At 57.9% G+C, this 17,563-nt stretch overlaps 8 protein-coding genes across 8 annotated transcripts; 4 read left to right on the top strand and 4 right to left on the bottom strand.

Annotated features, from left to right (window-relative positions):
- Nucleotides 1-55: 55 nt before the first annotated feature.
- BXZ73DRAFT_89506 (WD40 repeat-like protein) lies at nt 56-1,948 on the bottom strand (the record flags this gene model as incomplete). Its single annotated transcript, XM_048025306.1, has 5 exons — nt 56-349; nt 411-586; nt 620-624; nt 651-994; nt 1,136-1,948. 5 exons carry the CDS (start codon nt 1,946-1,948, stop codon nt 56-58), a joined length of 1,632 nt encoding a protein of 543 aa, XP_047878752.1.
- Nucleotides 1,949-2,241: 293 nt separating this feature from the next.
- On the top strand, nt 2,242-5,354 carry BXZ73DRAFT_100523 (uncharacterized protein; the record flags this gene model as incomplete). The annotated part of the gene is made up of 12 exons (XM_048014598.1): nt 2,242-2,247; nt 2,304-2,396; nt 2,448-2,534; nt 2,587-2,653; nt 2,703-2,833; nt 2,895-3,376; nt 3,428-3,939; nt 3,992-4,107; nt 4,159-4,299; nt 4,353-4,432; nt 4,488-4,631; nt 4,685-5,354. 12 exons carry the CDS (start codon nt 2,242-2,244, stop codon nt 5,352-5,354), a joined length of 2,529 nt encoding a protein of 842 aa, XP_047878751.1.
- Nucleotides 5,355-5,806: 452 nt separating this feature from the next.
- Nucleotides 5,807-7,160, top strand: BXZ73DRAFT_45555 (quinone oxidoreductase; the record flags this gene model as incomplete). The annotated part of the gene is made up of 6 exons (XM_048019533.1): nt 5,807-5,908; nt 5,963-6,136; nt 6,256-6,476; nt 6,539-6,777; nt 6,836-7,079; nt 7,133-7,160. The coding sequence occupies 6 exons, from the start codon at nt 5,807-5,809 to the stop codon at nt 7,158-7,160; spliced, it is 1,008 nt and encodes a 335-aa protein (XP_047878750.1).
- Nucleotides 7,161-7,435: 275 nt separating this feature from the next.
- BXZ73DRAFT_45457 (NmrA-like family protein) lies at nt 7,436-8,510 on the top strand (the record flags this gene model as incomplete). The annotated part of the gene is made up of 3 exons (XM_048019517.1): nt 7,436-7,514; nt 7,573-8,093; nt 8,163-8,510. 3 exons carry the CDS (start codon nt 7,436-7,438, stop codon nt 8,508-8,510), a joined length of 948 nt encoding a protein of 315 aa, XP_047878749.1.
- A 208-nt stretch (nt 8,511-8,718) lies between these two features.
- BXZ73DRAFT_45576 (PAH-inducible cytochrome P450 monooxygenase PC-PAH 4) lies at nt 8,719-11,239 on the bottom strand (the record flags this gene model as incomplete). The annotated part of the gene is made up of 14 exons (XM_048019538.1): nt 8,719-8,890; nt 8,948-8,984; nt 9,036-9,046; nt 9,106-9,207; nt 9,278-9,444; nt 9,508-9,767; nt 9,856-10,094; nt 10,179-10,251; nt 10,322-10,421; nt 10,541-10,638; nt 10,701-10,803; nt 10,872-10,901; nt 10,961-11,061; nt 11,116-11,239. The coding sequence occupies 14 exons, from the start codon at nt 11,237-11,239 to the stop codon at nt 8,719-8,721; spliced, it is 1,617 nt and encodes a 538-aa protein (XP_047878748.1).
- Nucleotides 11,240-11,836: 597 nt separating this feature from the next.
- On the bottom strand, nt 11,837-12,862 carry BXZ73DRAFT_89503 (Aldo/keto reductase; the record flags this gene model as incomplete). Its single annotated transcript, XM_048025305.1, has 4 exons — nt 11,837-11,857; nt 11,906-12,026; nt 12,087-12,325; nt 12,383-12,862. 4 exons carry the CDS (start codon nt 12,860-12,862, stop codon nt 11,837-11,839), a joined length of 861 nt encoding a protein of 286 aa, XP_047878747.1.
- Nucleotides 12,863-13,897: 1,035 nt separating this feature from the next.
- BXZ73DRAFT_45563 (uncharacterized protein) lies at nt 13,898-14,131 on the top strand (the record flags this gene model as incomplete). The annotated part of the gene is made up of 1 exon (XM_048019536.1): nt 13,898-14,131. One exon carries the CDS (start codon nt 13,898-13,900, stop codon nt 14,129-14,131), a length of 234 nt encoding a protein of 77 aa, XP_047878746.1.
- Nucleotides 14,132-14,893: 762 nt separating this feature from the next.
- On the bottom strand, nt 14,894-15,803 carry BXZ73DRAFT_28673 (uncharacterized protein; the record flags this gene model as incomplete). Its single annotated transcript, XM_048017761.1, has 3 exons — nt 14,894-15,266; nt 15,327-15,559; nt 15,630-15,803. Coding segments are annotated over 3 exons (780 nt in total), but the record flags the coding sequence as incomplete, so codon positions are not given.
- Nucleotides 15,804-17,563: the final 1,760 nt, after the last annotated feature.

Below are 17,563 nucleotides of genomic sequence, written 5' to 3'. Positions count from 1 at the left end.
CACGCCGTAAGGGGGAGGCCGGCGAACGTGATCGTAAAGCGTCTGATAGGAGGACTCAGCGAATAAGCCGTCCATAGTCCAGTCGGCTCTCCTGACGTGCTTGATGGTTCTCTCTCTTCGGGAACGCATTCCAGAAGCGAAGTGTTTCGTCACCAGCCCCGGTCACGATGGTCTCGCCTTCGGGGCTCATCGCCAAGTAGAGCACACGATGTGTGTGGCCTGTCAGAGAGGCGACCATGTCGAGCGACGGGTACTTCCAGATGCAGATTTGGTTCTGGGCGGTGGTAGACGAGAATCCGTGCGTGGAAACGATCTCGTGCGAGGTGAGAGACCATATCAGATTGCAAACCTGGGCACACCGAATCAATAGGTGGATGGGGTGAGCGCAAGATTCAAGTAGAAAAACTTACCTGACTCCCCGTGTCCAGCTCGTTCAGCATCGTGCCCGTCTGGACGTTCCAAAACCGGATATGCTTGTCTGCAGTCCCTCCACCGGTGGCCAAAATACCGGAAACGTGGGGGTCCCAAGCGAGAGCCTTGACGGCGGCGGTGTGTTCGTGGAATTTCCACAGAGGGGCATCGCCGTCTTCTCAGCCGTGTTGTTGGAGTTTCCGGGAACGTTTCCTACGCGTCCGGGAGGTGCGCCTAACCCGCCTGGTCGCTTTGAGCCTCGAAGATCCCATATGCAGACCTTGTTATCGTTCCCGCCGCTCGCCAATGTGGCGGCTTGAGCACCACCATCGCCACTCCACCTAAGCCCGCAGACCTCTTGCCGGTGGCCCTGACATCGTTTGAACGGTCGCGACCCTGCTTCTCGTACGTCGCGATGGTGGACCATACGGTCACGAGACCCGGAGCTAAGTATGTGTGAGTTCCATGAAAGAGCACCAATACGTTGAGTGTGGGCTCGTTCGTATGTTCTAGTAAGTTGCAGAGTGTTCGCGTCGTAGATGTGGAGCCGACCGGCCAACGTGCCCACTGCAAGGGTAGTGCCCTGAAAGTCTGGTCAGAACTGCAACCAAGGACAAAAACGGGACAAGCAAGAGGTGGCGGAGCCTATTGTTCTACCGCTTCCCTTGTTTGTCGGTTTATTGATGGGAGAGGAGGGATATGAAGGAGAGTATAGGGAACACACCTTTTGCACCCATGAAACCGAGCTGATAGTATCGCGGAAGTTGTTCAGATCGCAAAGCTTCGATACTTGTGCAGTGTGTGCTGTCCAGAGATATACGCAAGGACCCAGGCCTACTCCGAGGACGTTGGTACTGGACCAATCAACCAGGTTGAGGTAGAAATCGTCCGCGAGTTCTGGGGCGTCCAGGACTCGATACGGTGTTTTGCATACGCTCCGGAGCTGTCGTCGGGGGCTTTCTAGGAGATGTCGGCTTTCCGCACGGACTGGACTCAGCGAGTAGGCTTCATCGGTGGGCACATCTAAGCGCCTGGAAGGAGTGGCTGCGTTCGACCTCGACGGAGAGTTGTAGGCAAAGAGACGACGGCGAGTGGGTGTGGAAGGTAGGTTGGAGGTTGACGCAGTAGGCTGACGCACGGGTGACCCTGCGCGATGAGGCGAGACGGGAGTGACTTCCGAGTGCAAGATTGAGCCAAATAGCGAGTTTGCTTGTTCTTTAAGCGCGTCCGACTCTGTAGGAATCATACGATTCTTGGGGGGTGTGGACGGAGTAGCTTTTTCCATGAGGTGGTAGGTAGTCCGCATGTCGCCTGCGTCGCGCGAGGGTACAAACCGATCTCCATAATCGCGATGCGCGCCGCGCTCGGGACTCTCCGGTGTCGCGCCCTCGCTCGAGCCTGTCCTCGAGTCGAGAGAGGGTGTAGATCCTGATGGCGTGGGGAATGCAGGATGAAACCGTGACCGGTTTTTCCTGGGAGACTCTTCATCTGCTCCACGCAACCGCTTGCCAAAGGGCGAGTTCTTGAGTCCGGACATGATGGTGTTGGCTGTGCGTTGCAGAGGATTTACAAGCGTCGGATAGAAGAGGAGGGTAGCATGGGACTGTGCGGGGATGGTGGTTGGAGAGGAAGGTGTGGAGGTGAAAGCTGCAGTTGAACCCTCTCAAGTCGCGTCGCGTGTTACCTAATCATCGCAGTTCATTCCCCGACAATGGGGGACTATTACCGAGTAAGCTAAAATCTAATTCCCAACTAAGCGCCATATACCATCGGAGTCTGAATGTCCTCCTTGTTTCGCAACCCTCACCCTACCCACCGAATGGACCTGCTATGAACGTACGCCTGCTTGCCATCCATCCGGTTTTCTCATTGCTTACTTGGCGCACCCACAGAACCTCCTCAAGACTCTCACCTCAAGCCATGTCAAGTCGTCGTTGCCTGAGTCTGAGCTCAGACTACTGCTAAGCGCTGTTAAGGAGACACGGGTAAGTGGCCAGTCTATCCTGCACGCATTCCCCTGCCGATAGTTCTTCCAGAGAGCGTGTAATGATCCCGCAAAGCTTGCGGACGCGTTCTACGACTCTTTGGAGGGTCTCCTCCAAGACCTTCGCATGGTCACAATGGTCAGTCCGTTCAGCCACCGCGATGACTTCACGTGAGCCAACGCGCGCGCAGGATAATCGTGATGCAGAGGCGTTCTTGAAGCCTGTTGCACGGTCGGAGGTCCCGGACTACCTTGACAGTGCGTACTTTACATGGTGTATATGTCTTTCGTACTGACCCCCTCGCAGTAATCTCGACTCCGATGGATCTCGGAACCATGCTCAGGAAGGTCAAACAGAGGCAATATAAGTCGAAGAAAGAGTTCAAGGATGACTTGGACCTCATATGGTCCAACTGCTTCACGTATAATGCGACGGAGGTGAGATATTTTGTTACCTCCGCGGTATTCAGTCCCTCATCGTGAGCCACCGGCCACTTAGGATCATCCCCTCCGCCTCTGCGCGTCACGGCTCCAGATAAAGGCGGATCGACTCCTCAAACACATCACCGACTTCAAGGAGCGTACGGACCCCATCATCCCCGGTGAAGTTCCCACTCGCGGTGTCGCGCGCGTGAACGGGATCACCACCAATGGCGTCGGTCGCCACCTCTCGGGGGCGGCTTTTCGGTCACCTAGTCCAACGAAGCAACCTATCGTAGTCCCCGGTCAGACGAAGAAGATCCCCCGAGACTCAAGCCTCCCAGAGTCCCTTGCCTTCGTTCGCACCCAAGCCGGCATGTCAGCATTCCTCCAGCTGGATCATGACTTCGACGAGTACATTTCGCGCGACCCCGACGTCAACCTTATGGAACCTTCGGTTCAACGGCTGAAGGAGCGCTTGATACAGTACGCCTCTACGATCGAAGACGGCAAAGAATTATCGCTTTTTGGAGATGGGGAGGTTGGAATGAAACGCAAGCTGTAAGTACTTCCCATTGATCGCTCTCTGTTCACGCCGTTTATGTCTCATAGGAATGGCTTCGTGGATGATCGTCCCCGTAAGCGAGTTCGGACGCAGAACGTCGCGGATAAGAACATGATCGAGCTCTATTGGGACGCGATGCGTTCGGACGAGATGCTTACCAGTGGAGTCCCTTCTCTCACCTACGTCACCTCTGTCGCCTCGACTTCTATGGCAACCCCTTCCATCGTCAAAGATACTCCACGGAAAGCTGGTCGCCGGAAGAAGAAGAAGCAAGACGTCCCTGCCCCCGACACCCTACTATACCATATGAACAACAACGTCCGCACGTTGCGACGAGTTCGCACAACGCACGCCAAGTTTACCGCCCTTCAGCAGAGCTTAGAAGACGGGAACGGCCTATCAGCGCCCCCTATCAACGATATCCCAGACGACGTGGACGATGTAATGGATGAGCTGCCATGGAAGCCGGTGGGGAGGGGCATAGAGATGGGCGAGGAGCATGCGAATGATTGTCTGCATTGGATGGGACGCAAGGTGCTAGAACATGCCGGGTTCCAAGGTGAGTCATCTATTCGTTTTGGTGAGTCCATGCGTCCAACCCTTGCATCCAGGAACCTCTAAGATGGCACTGGATGTGTTGTCGAGTGTGATGGCTGAATACATGCACAATGTTGGTAGGACAATGCGGTTCTTGTGCGACAAGTACGGAAACCAGATGACGGCCGAGGTGCGTCTGTTCTCACTAGTGTGGGCTCCCGGTCTAATCTCTGGGCTTAAGGAAATCATCCTACATACCCTATTTGAAAGCGGCATCACAGAGGTTAGCGATCTCGAACGCTATGTCAAGGACGATATTATTCGATATGGCGGCCGTCTCAACGAGCTAGAGAAGAAGCTCACCAACGCATATAGCGAGGCTGTGAGTTGACTTTAGTCTCATAAACCATCTACGATCACTTATGCTATCATCAGACAACCGAGGAAGCTTGGGACGACGAAGCTTTGTTCCGCATGGAAGGAGACGAAGAGGAAGGCGGAAACGAGTTTGTGATGTGCGTCCTACGACTTCATAGCAGTCACGGTCTTGAGCTAATGATTGATTTGCAGGGGCAACTTCGCTGATTCGTTTGGCGACGATTTCTTTGGACTGAAGGAGCTCGGTATCGCCGACGAATTCGGGCTATCGAGTCTCACCGTCCCGAAACGGTTGCTCAAAGGCAGGAAAGCCGGACTCAAAGAAGGACCTTCTATGTGTGTCAGATCCCATCACCTGCTCTATGCACAACCACTGACATGGCATACAGCGCGAAGCCGACCGAACCACCCCCGCCATTCCCTCCTCCTCCACCTTTCGTGCTCTTGGATTCGAACAGTGTCGACGATCAGATTGGATTGCTCAGGTCGTTCTACCAGTCCCGTGTGTCGGAGATATCCACCTCCGTCGTCGCTGCTCCACCGGTGTCCAGTCTCCCTCCTCCCCTCGCTCCGCCCGGTATGCCCTTCGCTCCTCTCCACCCAGGAAGCCTCGCCCCCATTCCTGCTCTCGCACCACCTTCTTTCATGTCCGTCAACCCCACCTCCGCCGAGGCAGCAGGTCCCTCCGAGCCTCCCGTCAATATTATCATCCCCGACGACGCCGCCTCGCCATCGCATGCGAAGATTGGCCCGCTCGGCACGATCAACAAGGCAACCCCGGCCGCGAGCACCGCCAAGAAGAAGAAAGCGAAGCCTCCCGTCGCACCCGATGGTGCCGGAGACGGCGACGCTGGACCGACTGCTGGTGGCGGAGGTGGGGATGTGAGACCTCCGATGACCCCAGCACTCGCAGCCGCGCTGCCCCCGCCGATGATGAGTGCGTCGAGCACGGGCAACGGGAGCGCGGGCGGGGATGGGCCCAAGAAGAGCAAAGGGACGCCGAGCAAGAAGAAGGCCAAGGTGGACCCGTTCCCGCCAGTGGTCATGGCGAGCGCGTAGAGCGTCCGTGGCTTGTCGCTTCTTCTTCGTGCCTGTTGATGACAGGGTAGCCGTTGCGGGGAGTTGATTATGTTTACTGCTGGGGACAGTCAGCTATTGTTGTCGGATTTGTGGTGCACTATACCTGTATCATTATCGTATCGTTGGATATTCATTGCCCTGTGGGCATCAGACCTGGAGGTCACAGCTATCCGCGCGTGAAGCTGCATTAGTCTCATCATTTCCTCGCAGAAGGGTTGACTGAAGGCGAAGTGCAGTGGATTAACTGGTTCAACTTCGGATCGAATTTGGTTCGATTGGTGGCGCTTACTCAGCAGGGGTTCACTGACTGACCCATTGGCTTACTAAAGCCTTCACTAGGCTCTCAGCGACCATGGGACGGCAGCCCGTGAGCTCAGGCTTCCGCCGTTCCACGACCATCACACACCAGTACGCTGCTCAACCCCTGCACAATGCGGGCAATTCTTGTGAAAGATGGCAAAGGCCCGGTTGAAAGCTTGTACTTGGGGGAAGCCGAGCAACCCAGACCTGGCCCAGGGAAGGTACTTGTAAAGGTTTGTTCAATGATCTGCATATTTTCAAGACATTCACACTGTTCCACATCGTAGGTCAAGGTATTCGGTTTGAATCGCATGGACATCCTCCAGCGCGAAGGAAAATATCCAATGCCTCCGGGCGCGCCCACGATCCTCGGCGTCGAGTTCTCGGGCACCGTCGTCGAGATCGGCGAGGGCGTCGTCGAGTGGCGCGAAGGCGACGAGGTCCTCGGACTCGCCATGGGCGTGAGTCTTGACCCTGTTGACCCACGAGTGTCGGGCACTGATTGAAAGCAACGCCCACGCGACTTCCTTGAAACTCCCCTCCGACATGGACAAATTACGAATGATATTCCATTGACCAGGGAGCATACGCCGAGTACATCATCGCGCCGCACCGGAACCTGCTCCGCAAGCCCGTGCACCTTTCTTGGGTCGAGGCGGCTAGCATCCCTGAGGTGTTTCTCACCGCGTTCCAGGCGCTGGTCGTGCTCGCGGAGGTGAAGAAGGGCGACGACGTGCTCGTGCACGCCGGAGCGTCGGGTGTAGGTCTAGCCGCGATCCAGTTGGCACGTCTCAACGGGGCGTGAGTCTATCCAGCGCATCCAATCTCTGCGAATATGAGCTCATTTGCCTCTGATGCGACAGGACCACGGTGACCGCCACGGCGTCCACCCAAGAGAAGCTCGACATGCTCCTCAGCATTCCTGCGGGCGCAACGCACGCAGTGAACTACAAGACTTCCAACTTTGCCGCCGCGGTCAAGGAGACTACGGGCGGGAAAGGCGCGGACGTCGTCATCGACTTCGTCGGAGCCTCGCACTGGCAAAAGAACATCGACAGCTTGGCGTTCGATGGGCGCATGACGATACTCGCGCTCCTAGGTGGTACGTCTATGTCGGTTTTTTCATACATGCCCTCTGTCGCTGATGACTTTACCTCCAGGCTCGCTCGTACCCGAGTTCGACCTGCGCATGATTCTGTACAAGCGACTGAGGATTCAAGGATCGACGTTGCGAGCTCGTTCGGAAGATTACCAGGGAGACCTTATAGCTCGGTTTGCACACGATGCCTTCCCTCACATCACTGGGGCTGAAGGCAGCGGCATGATCAAGACCTACATCCATAAGGTATACCCGTGGACGGAGATCCAAGAAGCCCATAGTGAGATGGAGGCCAACAAGAATAGGTAAGCTCTACGCGTGTATAAATTTCCCTCAACGGTATTGATTGTGATTTCAGCGGGAAGATTATGTGTGAGATCGTTTGAGGTTGAGGCAGTCTACAGTGTACTCTAAGACAAAGTTCAAACAATGAATGGTTGCGGAATCCCAAGTATGACTCTTGCGAACCCATTCATTTCGTACCTATTACATGGTATCGACCCGCGGCTTCCACCTGCACCGGGGGGACATGTTGATGTCAGCTGACTCATCGTCTTAAAACTAGCTCCACCGTTGGATCCCCCTCTCACGTTATCCTTCAGCTTGATATCAACATCGTCTTACCCACCACCATTGCCAACCAACCATCTCGCCGTTCGTGATGGTCAAGTTTGTAGTCACAGGAACCACCGGCGGACTTGGGTCTCACGTCTTCAAGCACCTCCTTAAGCTCGTCCCAGGTGAGTGAATCCAGATCGGCATCGACTTTCTCTCATTTGCCGACCTTCCCCTCCGCAGCCTCCGACCTCATCGTCTCCTTCTACAACCCCGCCGGGCCGTCCCCCGCCGCGCTCGCCTCCGGCGCGACGTTTCGCCACGGCGACTTCGCCGCCCCCGCCACGCTCGACGCCGCCTTCGCCGGCGCGGACGCCCTCCTCCTCGTCTCCTACCCGTCCATCGCGCACGCGGTCCGCGTCGAGCGCCACCGCGCCGCGATCGACGCCGCGGTCCGCGTCCGCACCGTGAAGCGGATCTACTACACCTCGCTCGCGTTCGCCGGCGACAGCGCCGCGGCGGTCATGCGCGCGCACAGCGAGACGGAGGCGCACCTCAAGCGCTGCGGCGTCCCGTGGACGATCGTCAAGGAGGGCATATACAGCGAGAGCTTTCCGCTGTACTTTGGCCTGTGGGACGCCGCCGCCGCCGCCGCCGCGTCCGTGGACGCGGGCGCGGTCGAGGAGGTCGTCGTCCCGCACAGCGATGGGGGGATCGCGTGGGCGAGCAGGGAGGATCTCGGGGAAGGGACGGCGCGGGTCATGGTCGACGTGAGTTTCCGCCGGTATCTTGGGAATCGCGTCTGGATCGCGCTAACCGTGCTTCGTCGGAAGGGAGGGTACGAGAACGAGACGATACTGCTGTCGGGATCGCGCGCGATCACGCTGTCCGAGATCGCGGAGAAGGCCTCCGCGCTGCTCGGGCGCACAATCAAGCTCAGGGTCGTCTCGGAGGACGAGTACGTGCGACGGAATATTGGGAAGGGGGGGCCGCGCGGCGAGGAGGAGTTCTTGCGGAGGTGGGCGACGACGTACGTCGCGATGGCGAAGGGGGAGCTGGCTGTCGTGGACCCGCTGCTGCAGAAGGTGCTGGGCAGAGACTTGAAGAGATTCGATGAGACGTTGAAGGAGACGTTGTTCAAGGAGGCATCGAGTGAGGTCATGACACAGTATGCAAAATAGATGCTGTATATGACTGCAATCGGGGCTGGATGATAAAACCATTGAAGTCATCGATATTTATTTGTTGTAACAAATGGAGAGGACGAAGGTCCTTTGCAGGCTATACAACGGTAAGTTGATACACTTCTCGATTATCCTCACAAAGCATTCGAACGCCATCTCAGTCGCATCGTCAAACGGGGAGTTGACCCGGGAACGAGGAGCAGCTTTAAGCCGCCACCGAGACTCGAAGCGGCATCGCTGCACCTAGCTCAGGCTTTCCGTCCACCATCGGCATCATGATTGCCGCAGGCGTGCGGCGAATATGCGGCTTGTCGAGCGGGAGCGCGAACTCGAATTGCTCGAGGAATTCCGCAGCCACCGCTTGTATCTGGTACAGTCTAAAGGTAATCAAAAGTGAGCAAAGTGACGGACGGGTGGGGGGTGGGTGAACGCACCCGAACTTCCATCCAATGCACGCATGAGGACCCGATGCTAATACAGTGATGGTGAGGTTGTGAATTATATGGAGTAGTAATCTCTTACAAAAGGACATTCTGCAGAGCATGGGTCGGTTAGCCGATAACCCAGAACCTTCGCAGCAGTGGCAACTTACAGATTCTCGTAAATGCCGATCTTGACCTGCTTCGCGGGGTCGAGCGTGAACCATCTGTCCGGATTCCACTCGTGCGCGTCGTCGCCCCACGCACTCTTCAGTCTACAGAGACCCCGTGCACGCCGAAGGTGAATTCATTGCTCTCACTGCATCGGGGACCGACCAGACGCACCGGTGGTAACCACACACAGAGATGTGGACGCCCGTCCCGGCGGAGATCGGGATCTCGTGAATCCACTGGCCGTCCGCGCCCACCACCGGCTCGGAAAGCGGGATTACGTCCGCCACCGCCGCGACGCGCCACAGGTGGAACGCGGTCGGGTGGTAGCGCAGCGTCTCCTGCTCGCCCCGCGTAAGCCCTCGGATCTCGTGAAGACCGTCGCCGATACGCGCGGACGCGACGCACCTTGATCGCGGCCCGAGCAGCCGCATGCCCTCGAGCTCCTCGACGGTGAAGCCGTCGGGGCGCGCACCCCCGCGCGCGTCGCGGACTTCCCGCCGGATGGCCGCTTGCACCGCGGGCCGCTTCGCCAGCTCCCAGAACATCCAGGAGAGCGTCGTCGCCGTCGTCTCCTGCGCCGCCGCGGTCAGGTTGTGCATCTGCGCGAGCACTTCGTCTTCGCCCAGGCGGGTGCTCGCGCGCTCGGTCCGGTTGGCCTTCACTGTACAATGGTCGGTCGGGTGTGAGCGAACGGGTTCAGAGACAAGGGGTCTGCGCGCGCGCGAGCACGCGGAACGGCAACCACTCACCCAGCACGCTGAGGACGTCGCGGCGGGCGGTGCGGTCGCCTGACTCCCAGGCGTCCGCGGCGACGCCCTCGCGGTAAATCGGACGGCCGATGGCGGCGAAGCTGGCGTTGAGCCGGCGGAAGCGCGCGAAGGCCGCCGCGGGCGTGTGCTTGGTGAGCAGCAGGATCCGTTCCGGGAGGAGCGTGAAGAGAGCCCATACGGCCAGGATGCCCTTGCTGGGCGCGAGCAGGGACTCGCCACTATCGAAACGTCAGCGCCGGCCACGCGGAGCGCCCTAGCGGGCGGAGGGAAGCCTGGAAGCGGGGGCCGTGGAAAGGACGCACATGACGGCGTTGATCTCCTTGCCCAGCGGGTTCTCCTGCCCATCAAGGGCACCGAAGTCGTAGTCGAACGCGGCTGTGGATGGGAGGCGCGGTCAGTACGTCAGTGGTGGTTTCGCGCGTAAGGAGGGCCGCTCTGCGCGCACCTTCGCCTATGATGTCGAGCGAGCCGCGCGCGAGCCACTCGTTCACGAGCAGCGGTTTCCCCGGCGCCCTCGCGATCTCTGCCCGCCATCGTTGCGCGAGCTTTCATCACCGAAAGATTGAATGGAAGCAGAATTGGAGCCGGGAGCGGAGATAAGGAGGACATGAGCACCGTTGATAGCGGGGAGCACAACGCCCACTAGGCGCGGTCCCGAACGCACCTTTTGTGCGGTACGCTGGAAGAGCGGCACGAAAGCACGGATCTGGGCGGGTGCAAATGCTGGGTTCATGACCTTGCGGTGTCGGTGGTGCTTCTCGCCTAGTTGAAGGCAAGAGGCGGTTGAGTAACAGACGGCGTGAGCACGACATCAGTTCATTCACCTTCCGCCCACAGAACACCAGGACCAAGCATGAGATATGTCATGTGGTTGAGGTCCACACGTTTGTAGTAGTTGTATCCGGCCTTGTAGATGTGGGCGAGAGCCTGCAAAGGGCCAATAAGAGACTTCATTAGCGAGGGTTCGAGGTCGACGCTGGGTGCCACAGGCACACCTTGGGGTCTGTCGTCATGACCTGCTCGGCCTGGGATATGGTGGAGTCGTGGTGAGCGATGAATGATGGATAGAATGGAAGGGACCCACCCCAAAGTACCCATGGGTACGCCAGGTCGGGCCATATTCCCTCATCCACGCAAAGTCGAGGTCGCCAGTCTCGGCCTGATGGAAGAGCTCGTACTCGTTGCCTGTGTGATGGGGATGAATGAGCATCGCGAGTCGAGGCACGCAAGACGACGTACCGAACAGCCAGGACGGGGAGGACGGCCCGCGGATGTTGCGCAGACTCCGTCGGCGGCGGATCCTCGTGAGGACGGCGACGGCGACCGCTGCACCACAAAGGGCGTACGCGTATATGGGTTCCATGAGGAGGGAGCGCTGAGTCGCTCAGGCCTCAGATCCCCTGCGTTTATATCTGGAACCCGAGCGGCATGGATGGCAGTCCGGAGGGCGCAAGGTTCCGCACTTGCCCAAGGTCTTGTTCGCTTCCCCCGACCGCCCCGGAAGGTTTAATAGCGGCGCTCGGGCCAAACACTGGCAAGATGAGCGCGAGGCGTGGGCTGCGCGTGCTGCTCGCCTGCGCTAAACACATGTGGATTCAAGGGGCGCGCACCTCGAAAACAGCCCGCGTGCAGTGCGCGGTGACCGGAGGTGAGACTGTCGGCCCCACGTGTAGAGGATTTTACACGATCTGTGATAGGGCCCGACAAGCTTGACAGATCAAGAGTGTTGAGGCAGCTAGGAACGCGAGTAACAATAACTCATCTCCATCAGCACCAGCTTGCCGATGAAGTGCATCTCTGATAACGGCATGCATATACGATTGGGGGATCTGATTCCCGGATGAGCTCGCAAATCTGAGAATTGCTGGAGGTCATGCACATCGTGAAGAAAAACTGAAAATCGCCATGGTTATATCGCACATCCCTAATACACGTTGTCGTATGAGCTACGGCAGCGTTCTCATTCATCCAGCCATTTGCACTGCAGAAGTACGTTAGTCAACGATATGTACGGGCGCATTTTACTCACAAATTGACGGAAATGGATTGTCTTGCCCTTCTCCATGATCTCTGCCACCTCCTCGGAGGTCAGGTCCGGCAGGGTCTCCGTCGCGAGATATTCCTTGATCCGCTCCACCTTCGAGCTCGTCCTGGGATACAGCCACAATCAGCACATGGTAGTAGAACCCCGCCTCGTGTGGGAGACATACGTGATCTCAACGACGTTCTGTGCCTTGAGCCAAAGACCGAGAATCTGGCCGGCAGAAACAGGCTTCCCGGCATCCCTCTCGACGCGCTGCCGCACCGTCTCGAGCACGGGGTCGATCGGCCCTCCCGGCTTGCGCACAATGGGCGTCAGGCCGCCGTAGGACGCGGTGACGATGTTGAACTGCTTCTGGTACTCGATGATCGGGGCCGCCCACGCCGCCGTGTACGGGTGGTACTCGATCTACAGCCAGGTCTGAGCAACACTGACTACATGCGCATAGAGAGATTGCGTGCGCACCTGGTTCACCGCGGGGACGATTCGCGCGGTCGGCATAAACTTCTCGTAGTCTTGAACGCGGAAGTTGGAGACCCCGATGGTGCGCGCGAGCCCGGCGTCCTTGCATTCCTCCATCGCGCGCCAGACGGCGGCGAGGTCCGCATGGTGGATCGGCATGTGGATGAGGAAGAGGTCGACGTACTCGAGCCGAAGCTTCTTCAGGGACGCGACGAGGGTCTCGCGCACGGTCGTGCCCTCGGGGACCTTGCCCAACTTGGTGGTCACCCAGAGCGCGTCGCGCGGTCGGCCGCTCGCAGCGATCGCGGCGCCGAGCGAGTCTTCGTTTCCGTAGAGCTGCGCGCCGTCGAGGTGGACGACGCCCACCTCGATTGCGCGTTGGACGGAGGCCTCAGCGTCGCGGCCATAGAGTGCAGTGCCTGTCCCGAAGCCGATGAAGGGGATCTTGCGGCCATCGTTGAGGGTGATGGTGTGCGGTGACATGGCTCGTGCGGGGATGGGGCGAAATTGGGCTCGGAGGGAAGTTGAGAGGGTTGAGACGAGTAGGGGAGGAGGTTGGAAGAGGGGCTTTATCTGGCGGACAAGCATGGATAGGATGGGAGAATGCACCTGCGAGAGGGGCGCGGGCCGCGACCAGCTCCGTGGATCCTCCCTCACTCATGCTTTGTCAGGACGAGTGCATTTGTCGGGTACATGCATACCCGTGCGACAAGTGCGCATGGACGACGATGGTGTCGTGCGAACAGGCTCGCATGGCGACTGAGAGAAACATCGACGAATTGTTACTTAGCACTTTGAGCTTCGGCCTTGCGGGAATGTCCATGGCTTGAATGCGCATTCGAGCAGTGTGTATGGAGGAGAGTTGGTGGTGAATGGGGGCAGCGGAAGCCGGCGGACCCACTCGTCCCGCCACCAAGTGCTCACGCGCTCACGCGGCTCAACGGACTGACAAAGCGCGGCCTTCCGACTTCATGCATGATCAATGCTTTACCTGTCCCCATTAAAAAAAGTTGAACTTCAACACTTCGCCAATATTCCGACCGTCAGAAACCAAGGCTCGTGTATGCGCCTCCAATTGTTATACAACTGCCAGGGAAGAATACCACTGATGACATCATACGGGAGCGCGCAGGGAGCGCAACGACCAGCATATCACGCGCGCCTGTCAATGCTTGAACCTGGCCCACTGCCAGGCAGAGCACTCAATCTGCGGTGGTACTCGGGGATCGCACCAACACATCGAACCGACATTTGATGTCTTCTGTGAGTCATGCAGTACTCCTCTGATTCCCTACTATGCTCACCTCCTCGTCATCAATAGACTGGAGAGCACCCTCCGTGCCGGGTGGAAGGTGAGAGCCTCTCATTCTGATTTTGTCATGGATCAGTGTGCCAAATTTGCACCGACTGCGAAGGTACATGGTAATTTGAGCGTATTTGCAACCCAGTCTATACTGATTGCAAATATACGCTCTAGTATGTCGATGATGTCGTCTGCGCGCCGTGACGAATCGTACAATGACATCCGCCGGGGTGCTTGCTAATCTGTTCTCACTCGCAGCCTGTGCGCTGCAATCATGTCTAAACAAGAACACGTACGCTCCTGACAGATGCGACGACCACGTCCGCAAGCTGTATAGATGCTGCATGCACATGTATCGCGAGACGAACGGAAAGGGCGAGTCGACAGCCTGCCCGATGGAAAGCGTGGTGAAACGGTGGCTCAAACGCAAGGGACTAGACGTACAATAGCGCGTCCGAGAACGCCATATGATTTCGAGCCGAATATCGCTCACAAACATGGTTTTATCCGTGTTCTCTAGCTGGTCTTCTCGGAGATGGACCTCTGATGAATCATTATTCCAGTTCGAATATACATACTGCTGTCGCTCAGAAAGGCTGCTCTTCGAAGTCGCCTTCGAGCATACAGCCGTCCGCCACAGATACAAGAGGTGGCGATTTCGGGCGCGAGGGTACCGATGGAGCATTGCCCTCCGTGAGCGCGGGCCAGGACCTTGGTGAATGCGACCCGTTGCCAGTCGCAACCTCCAGCCAATTCCGCGGCTTTGACCAAGCACCTTGCGTGCCGGGGGCCCTCTTGCTTCCGGCGGTAACATAAGCAGCAGAGCCTGTAGGGGCAGTAAAAACCCTGACTGACGCGGCGGCGGGCTTCTTGGTGACTCCAGAGGCAGGCGCAGAGAGGCTCTCGTCGATAGAAGCTGGCCTACAAGTCGTCTCCGACGGCGTCCGCGCGTTCGCTGCCGGGGCCGCGGCTTCACGCACGACCGCAGCCGCGGGCCCGCGCGACAGGTGCGCGGGCATCGCGCGCCCCCCACCCGCGCGTCCGTCTTGCACAGGCTTCCCAGTCCCATTCTCGCCGCGGCCGTGCGCGCGGAGATGCGCGGGCATCTGGCCGCGCGCCGCCCCTGGCTCCTTCGCCCTGGTGCCACTGGCGGACGCCGCGCGGTCAGTCCACCCCTTGCAGGTCGAACGCCGCCTGCCCTTCTCCACCCGGCGTTGCTTCAGGGCCTCCTCCTTCTTGCGCGCGGCCTGCAGTGCGCAGATGCCGGACGAGCACAGTGCGCCGTGCACCTCGCAGGTTTCCTGGACTGAGGCGTCCTCGGTGTCGTACCCCGCCCATAGCGACTCTGAGCGTCGGGGGACGGTGGAATCAGGATCGCCGTTGCTGTCTGTGTCGGTTGTCAGGGGCTCTGTGTCGCCCTCAGCCGTCGCTGGGTCACGATTGGCAGGTGTAAACACCGGAGCACTGGCTGGAGGGCGAGCCTCGAAGTGCGCCTGAAGAAGAGGTCGGCAAATGGCGACTGCAGTGACGTTTTCCGTAGGAGGCTTGCAGAACGTAGAGGGTGGGTAAGGGAACACTACTCTGCTGGAGATGGGAAATGTCAGAAAGTCGCGGCGGAGATCACAGAAGGTATGAGGAACATACTAATCACGTTCTGGGGACCACTTGTTGAACCAGGCCGTAGAGAAGTCGGTCCGCATCCATCGGGCCTTGTCGAGATCCCAGGTGTTGTTCTTCGTGCATTGGTATACGCAGGTGGCCTGCGTCTTCTCTTCCATGGAAGCATCTTTCAGTAGCTCGCCCCACTTGTGCTGGCCTAACAAAAGACGCTGGTCAAAGCCATCCCTTGTGGTTTCCACAAGGACTATGTTCGAGGACTATGGACACGGGAAGACACATGGTTTGGTCAGCTTCCAGAAACCCGTAGAATCATCAACGGGGATGTACGCTCGGTTTGTACCAAAAGGAGATTAGGTTTTCTGCACCCACAATACATGCCAACCATCGCGCAAATGTCTTCTTGTCGGCGAGGGTTCCCTGCGGCTGGCATGGATACGGGTTGAAGACGGCGAAGAAGGCCGAATCGCTGGTGGACGGGGGCGGGGGGAGAAGGTCAGGCATGATGGCGGATAAGCGGCGGGATGTGAGCGATGTCTTCCTTTTTATACGTCCCAATCAAGTCGCGCTACGGTCGTCTTGGAGTGCATTGAGCGGTTGTGTTGGAGGCCTTTGCAACAAAAGCTGACGAAAATGGTCGGCCATTGAAACGTCACAAGCATGCTCGCGATGTCCTGCCATGATTGTTCATGCTGCGCTCACAATAAATCATCCGGGCCATGTATCGAGGTGAACAGGAACGGCGTGAGTGGTTGAGACAGGAAGGAATATTGGAGGTGAGGGTCGACCGCCAAACGCGCCGCCAGGGAAACGCCTGTCGGGCGCCAAAAGCCCACCGAGGAAGTCACGCCATTCACAGGCTCACTTCTACTCTTTCCCCGAAACCATCTCTCGTGGCTAGTTAGTGGGTGCAAATAACGCTTCTCCGCCTGTTTCGTACTAACCGATCACATATTTTTCTGGCTGCACACAAGCCATTCATGGACTCTAGAAGGCTGAACGATGACATCCTACTGATGGTGACGAACGAGGTGTCCGAAGCACAGGACATCGTCAAACGTTGTTGATGCCACTCAATCGTTGTCTCCACCATGAAGGGGCGAAGATAGTACTCCGCAGACCTGTCTCCATTCGATCACCGCAGAAGGCCCGTCTGTTCCTTCCCTTTCTTAGAGCCGAGAATGGTACTCGCTGTCGGTACCTTACCTCCCTCGATTTCTCTCCAGGCGACATCTCCGAAGACGTTGCCGGGCTGTATGCGAAGCTCGTCCCTCGCCTCATCAACCTCAAGGTCCTCATTCTCGATGGTGGTGATGATACGCTCGAGAGATACAGCGCTCTACCAAGCGCCTTCGCATCACTCCCCTCTCTACAACGGCTCCAGATGAAGAATGTCCAGGAATTGTCGTGTCTTCTGGTTGAACAACTGAAGTCAACTCTGTCCCGCATCTCCCTCAACTTCATCGATCCTGATGACCGTTTGGGCAGAGGGACTACCGAGGAAGAGGCCCTCCCCGTGCTCCATCCACTGTCCTTGCTTTCATCCCATTCTCCTACTCTTCAAGATATACACGCTGTGAAATGGCCGGCCTGGGACCGGTCAAATTCGTGCTCCGTCTATCCTAGCGTGCGACGCATTTCCTTGGATCGAGGCCGGATCATCAAGTCAGGTTGCCTCGTCCGCGCATTCCCTCACCTGGAGTCCTTGGAGTACCATGGCACTATCGACTGCCCATACGACATCAACGGGATACGAACTCTCCGCAGCGAGAACATCGTAGGACAGCCGGAGCAAGCGCGCGCCTGGAAATGCATGCAACTTTTCAGTGGAGGTCTTCTCGAACTCTACTCTCTCGGCGTTGCCTGTCATATCAGCCACCTCCAACTGAGGATCCCCCTGGGGGACCCGAACCCTCATTTCCTTGTAGAAGCATTAGACGAAATACTTCAAACCGCCCGCTCTCTGTACCTCAACCTCGACACCGACTGCCGCTTTCTCGGGGATGAACAAACAGGCTTGATCGCCATTCTCCGGAAGCCAAGCGCAGAAACCCTACGGTCCCTCGTCTATACGATCTAGCTAGAGAAACAGGATTGCGACTACGGTCTCATCATGGTGCGTCTGAGAACGTTCCTTTGCTCATCGACAAGCGTGGCGCTTACCTACGTCCTCTCAGGCGGCCCTGGCCGAGTCTTTGCGCCGGCTTCCGGCTCTCGCCGTTGTGGATCTGGATGTGTACGTTCATGCCCTGGACCTCACGCCG

This window comes from Epithele typhae (assembly GCF_022376455.1).
Source record: "Epithele typhae strain CBS 203.58 chromosome Unknown BXZ73scaffold_18, whole genome shotgun sequence".
Taxonomy (NCBI): Eukaryota; Fungi; Basidiomycota; class Agaricomycetes; order Polyporales; family Epitheliaceae; genus Epithele; species Epithele typhae.
This window is presented reverse-complemented; position numbering and strand designations above follow the sequence as displayed.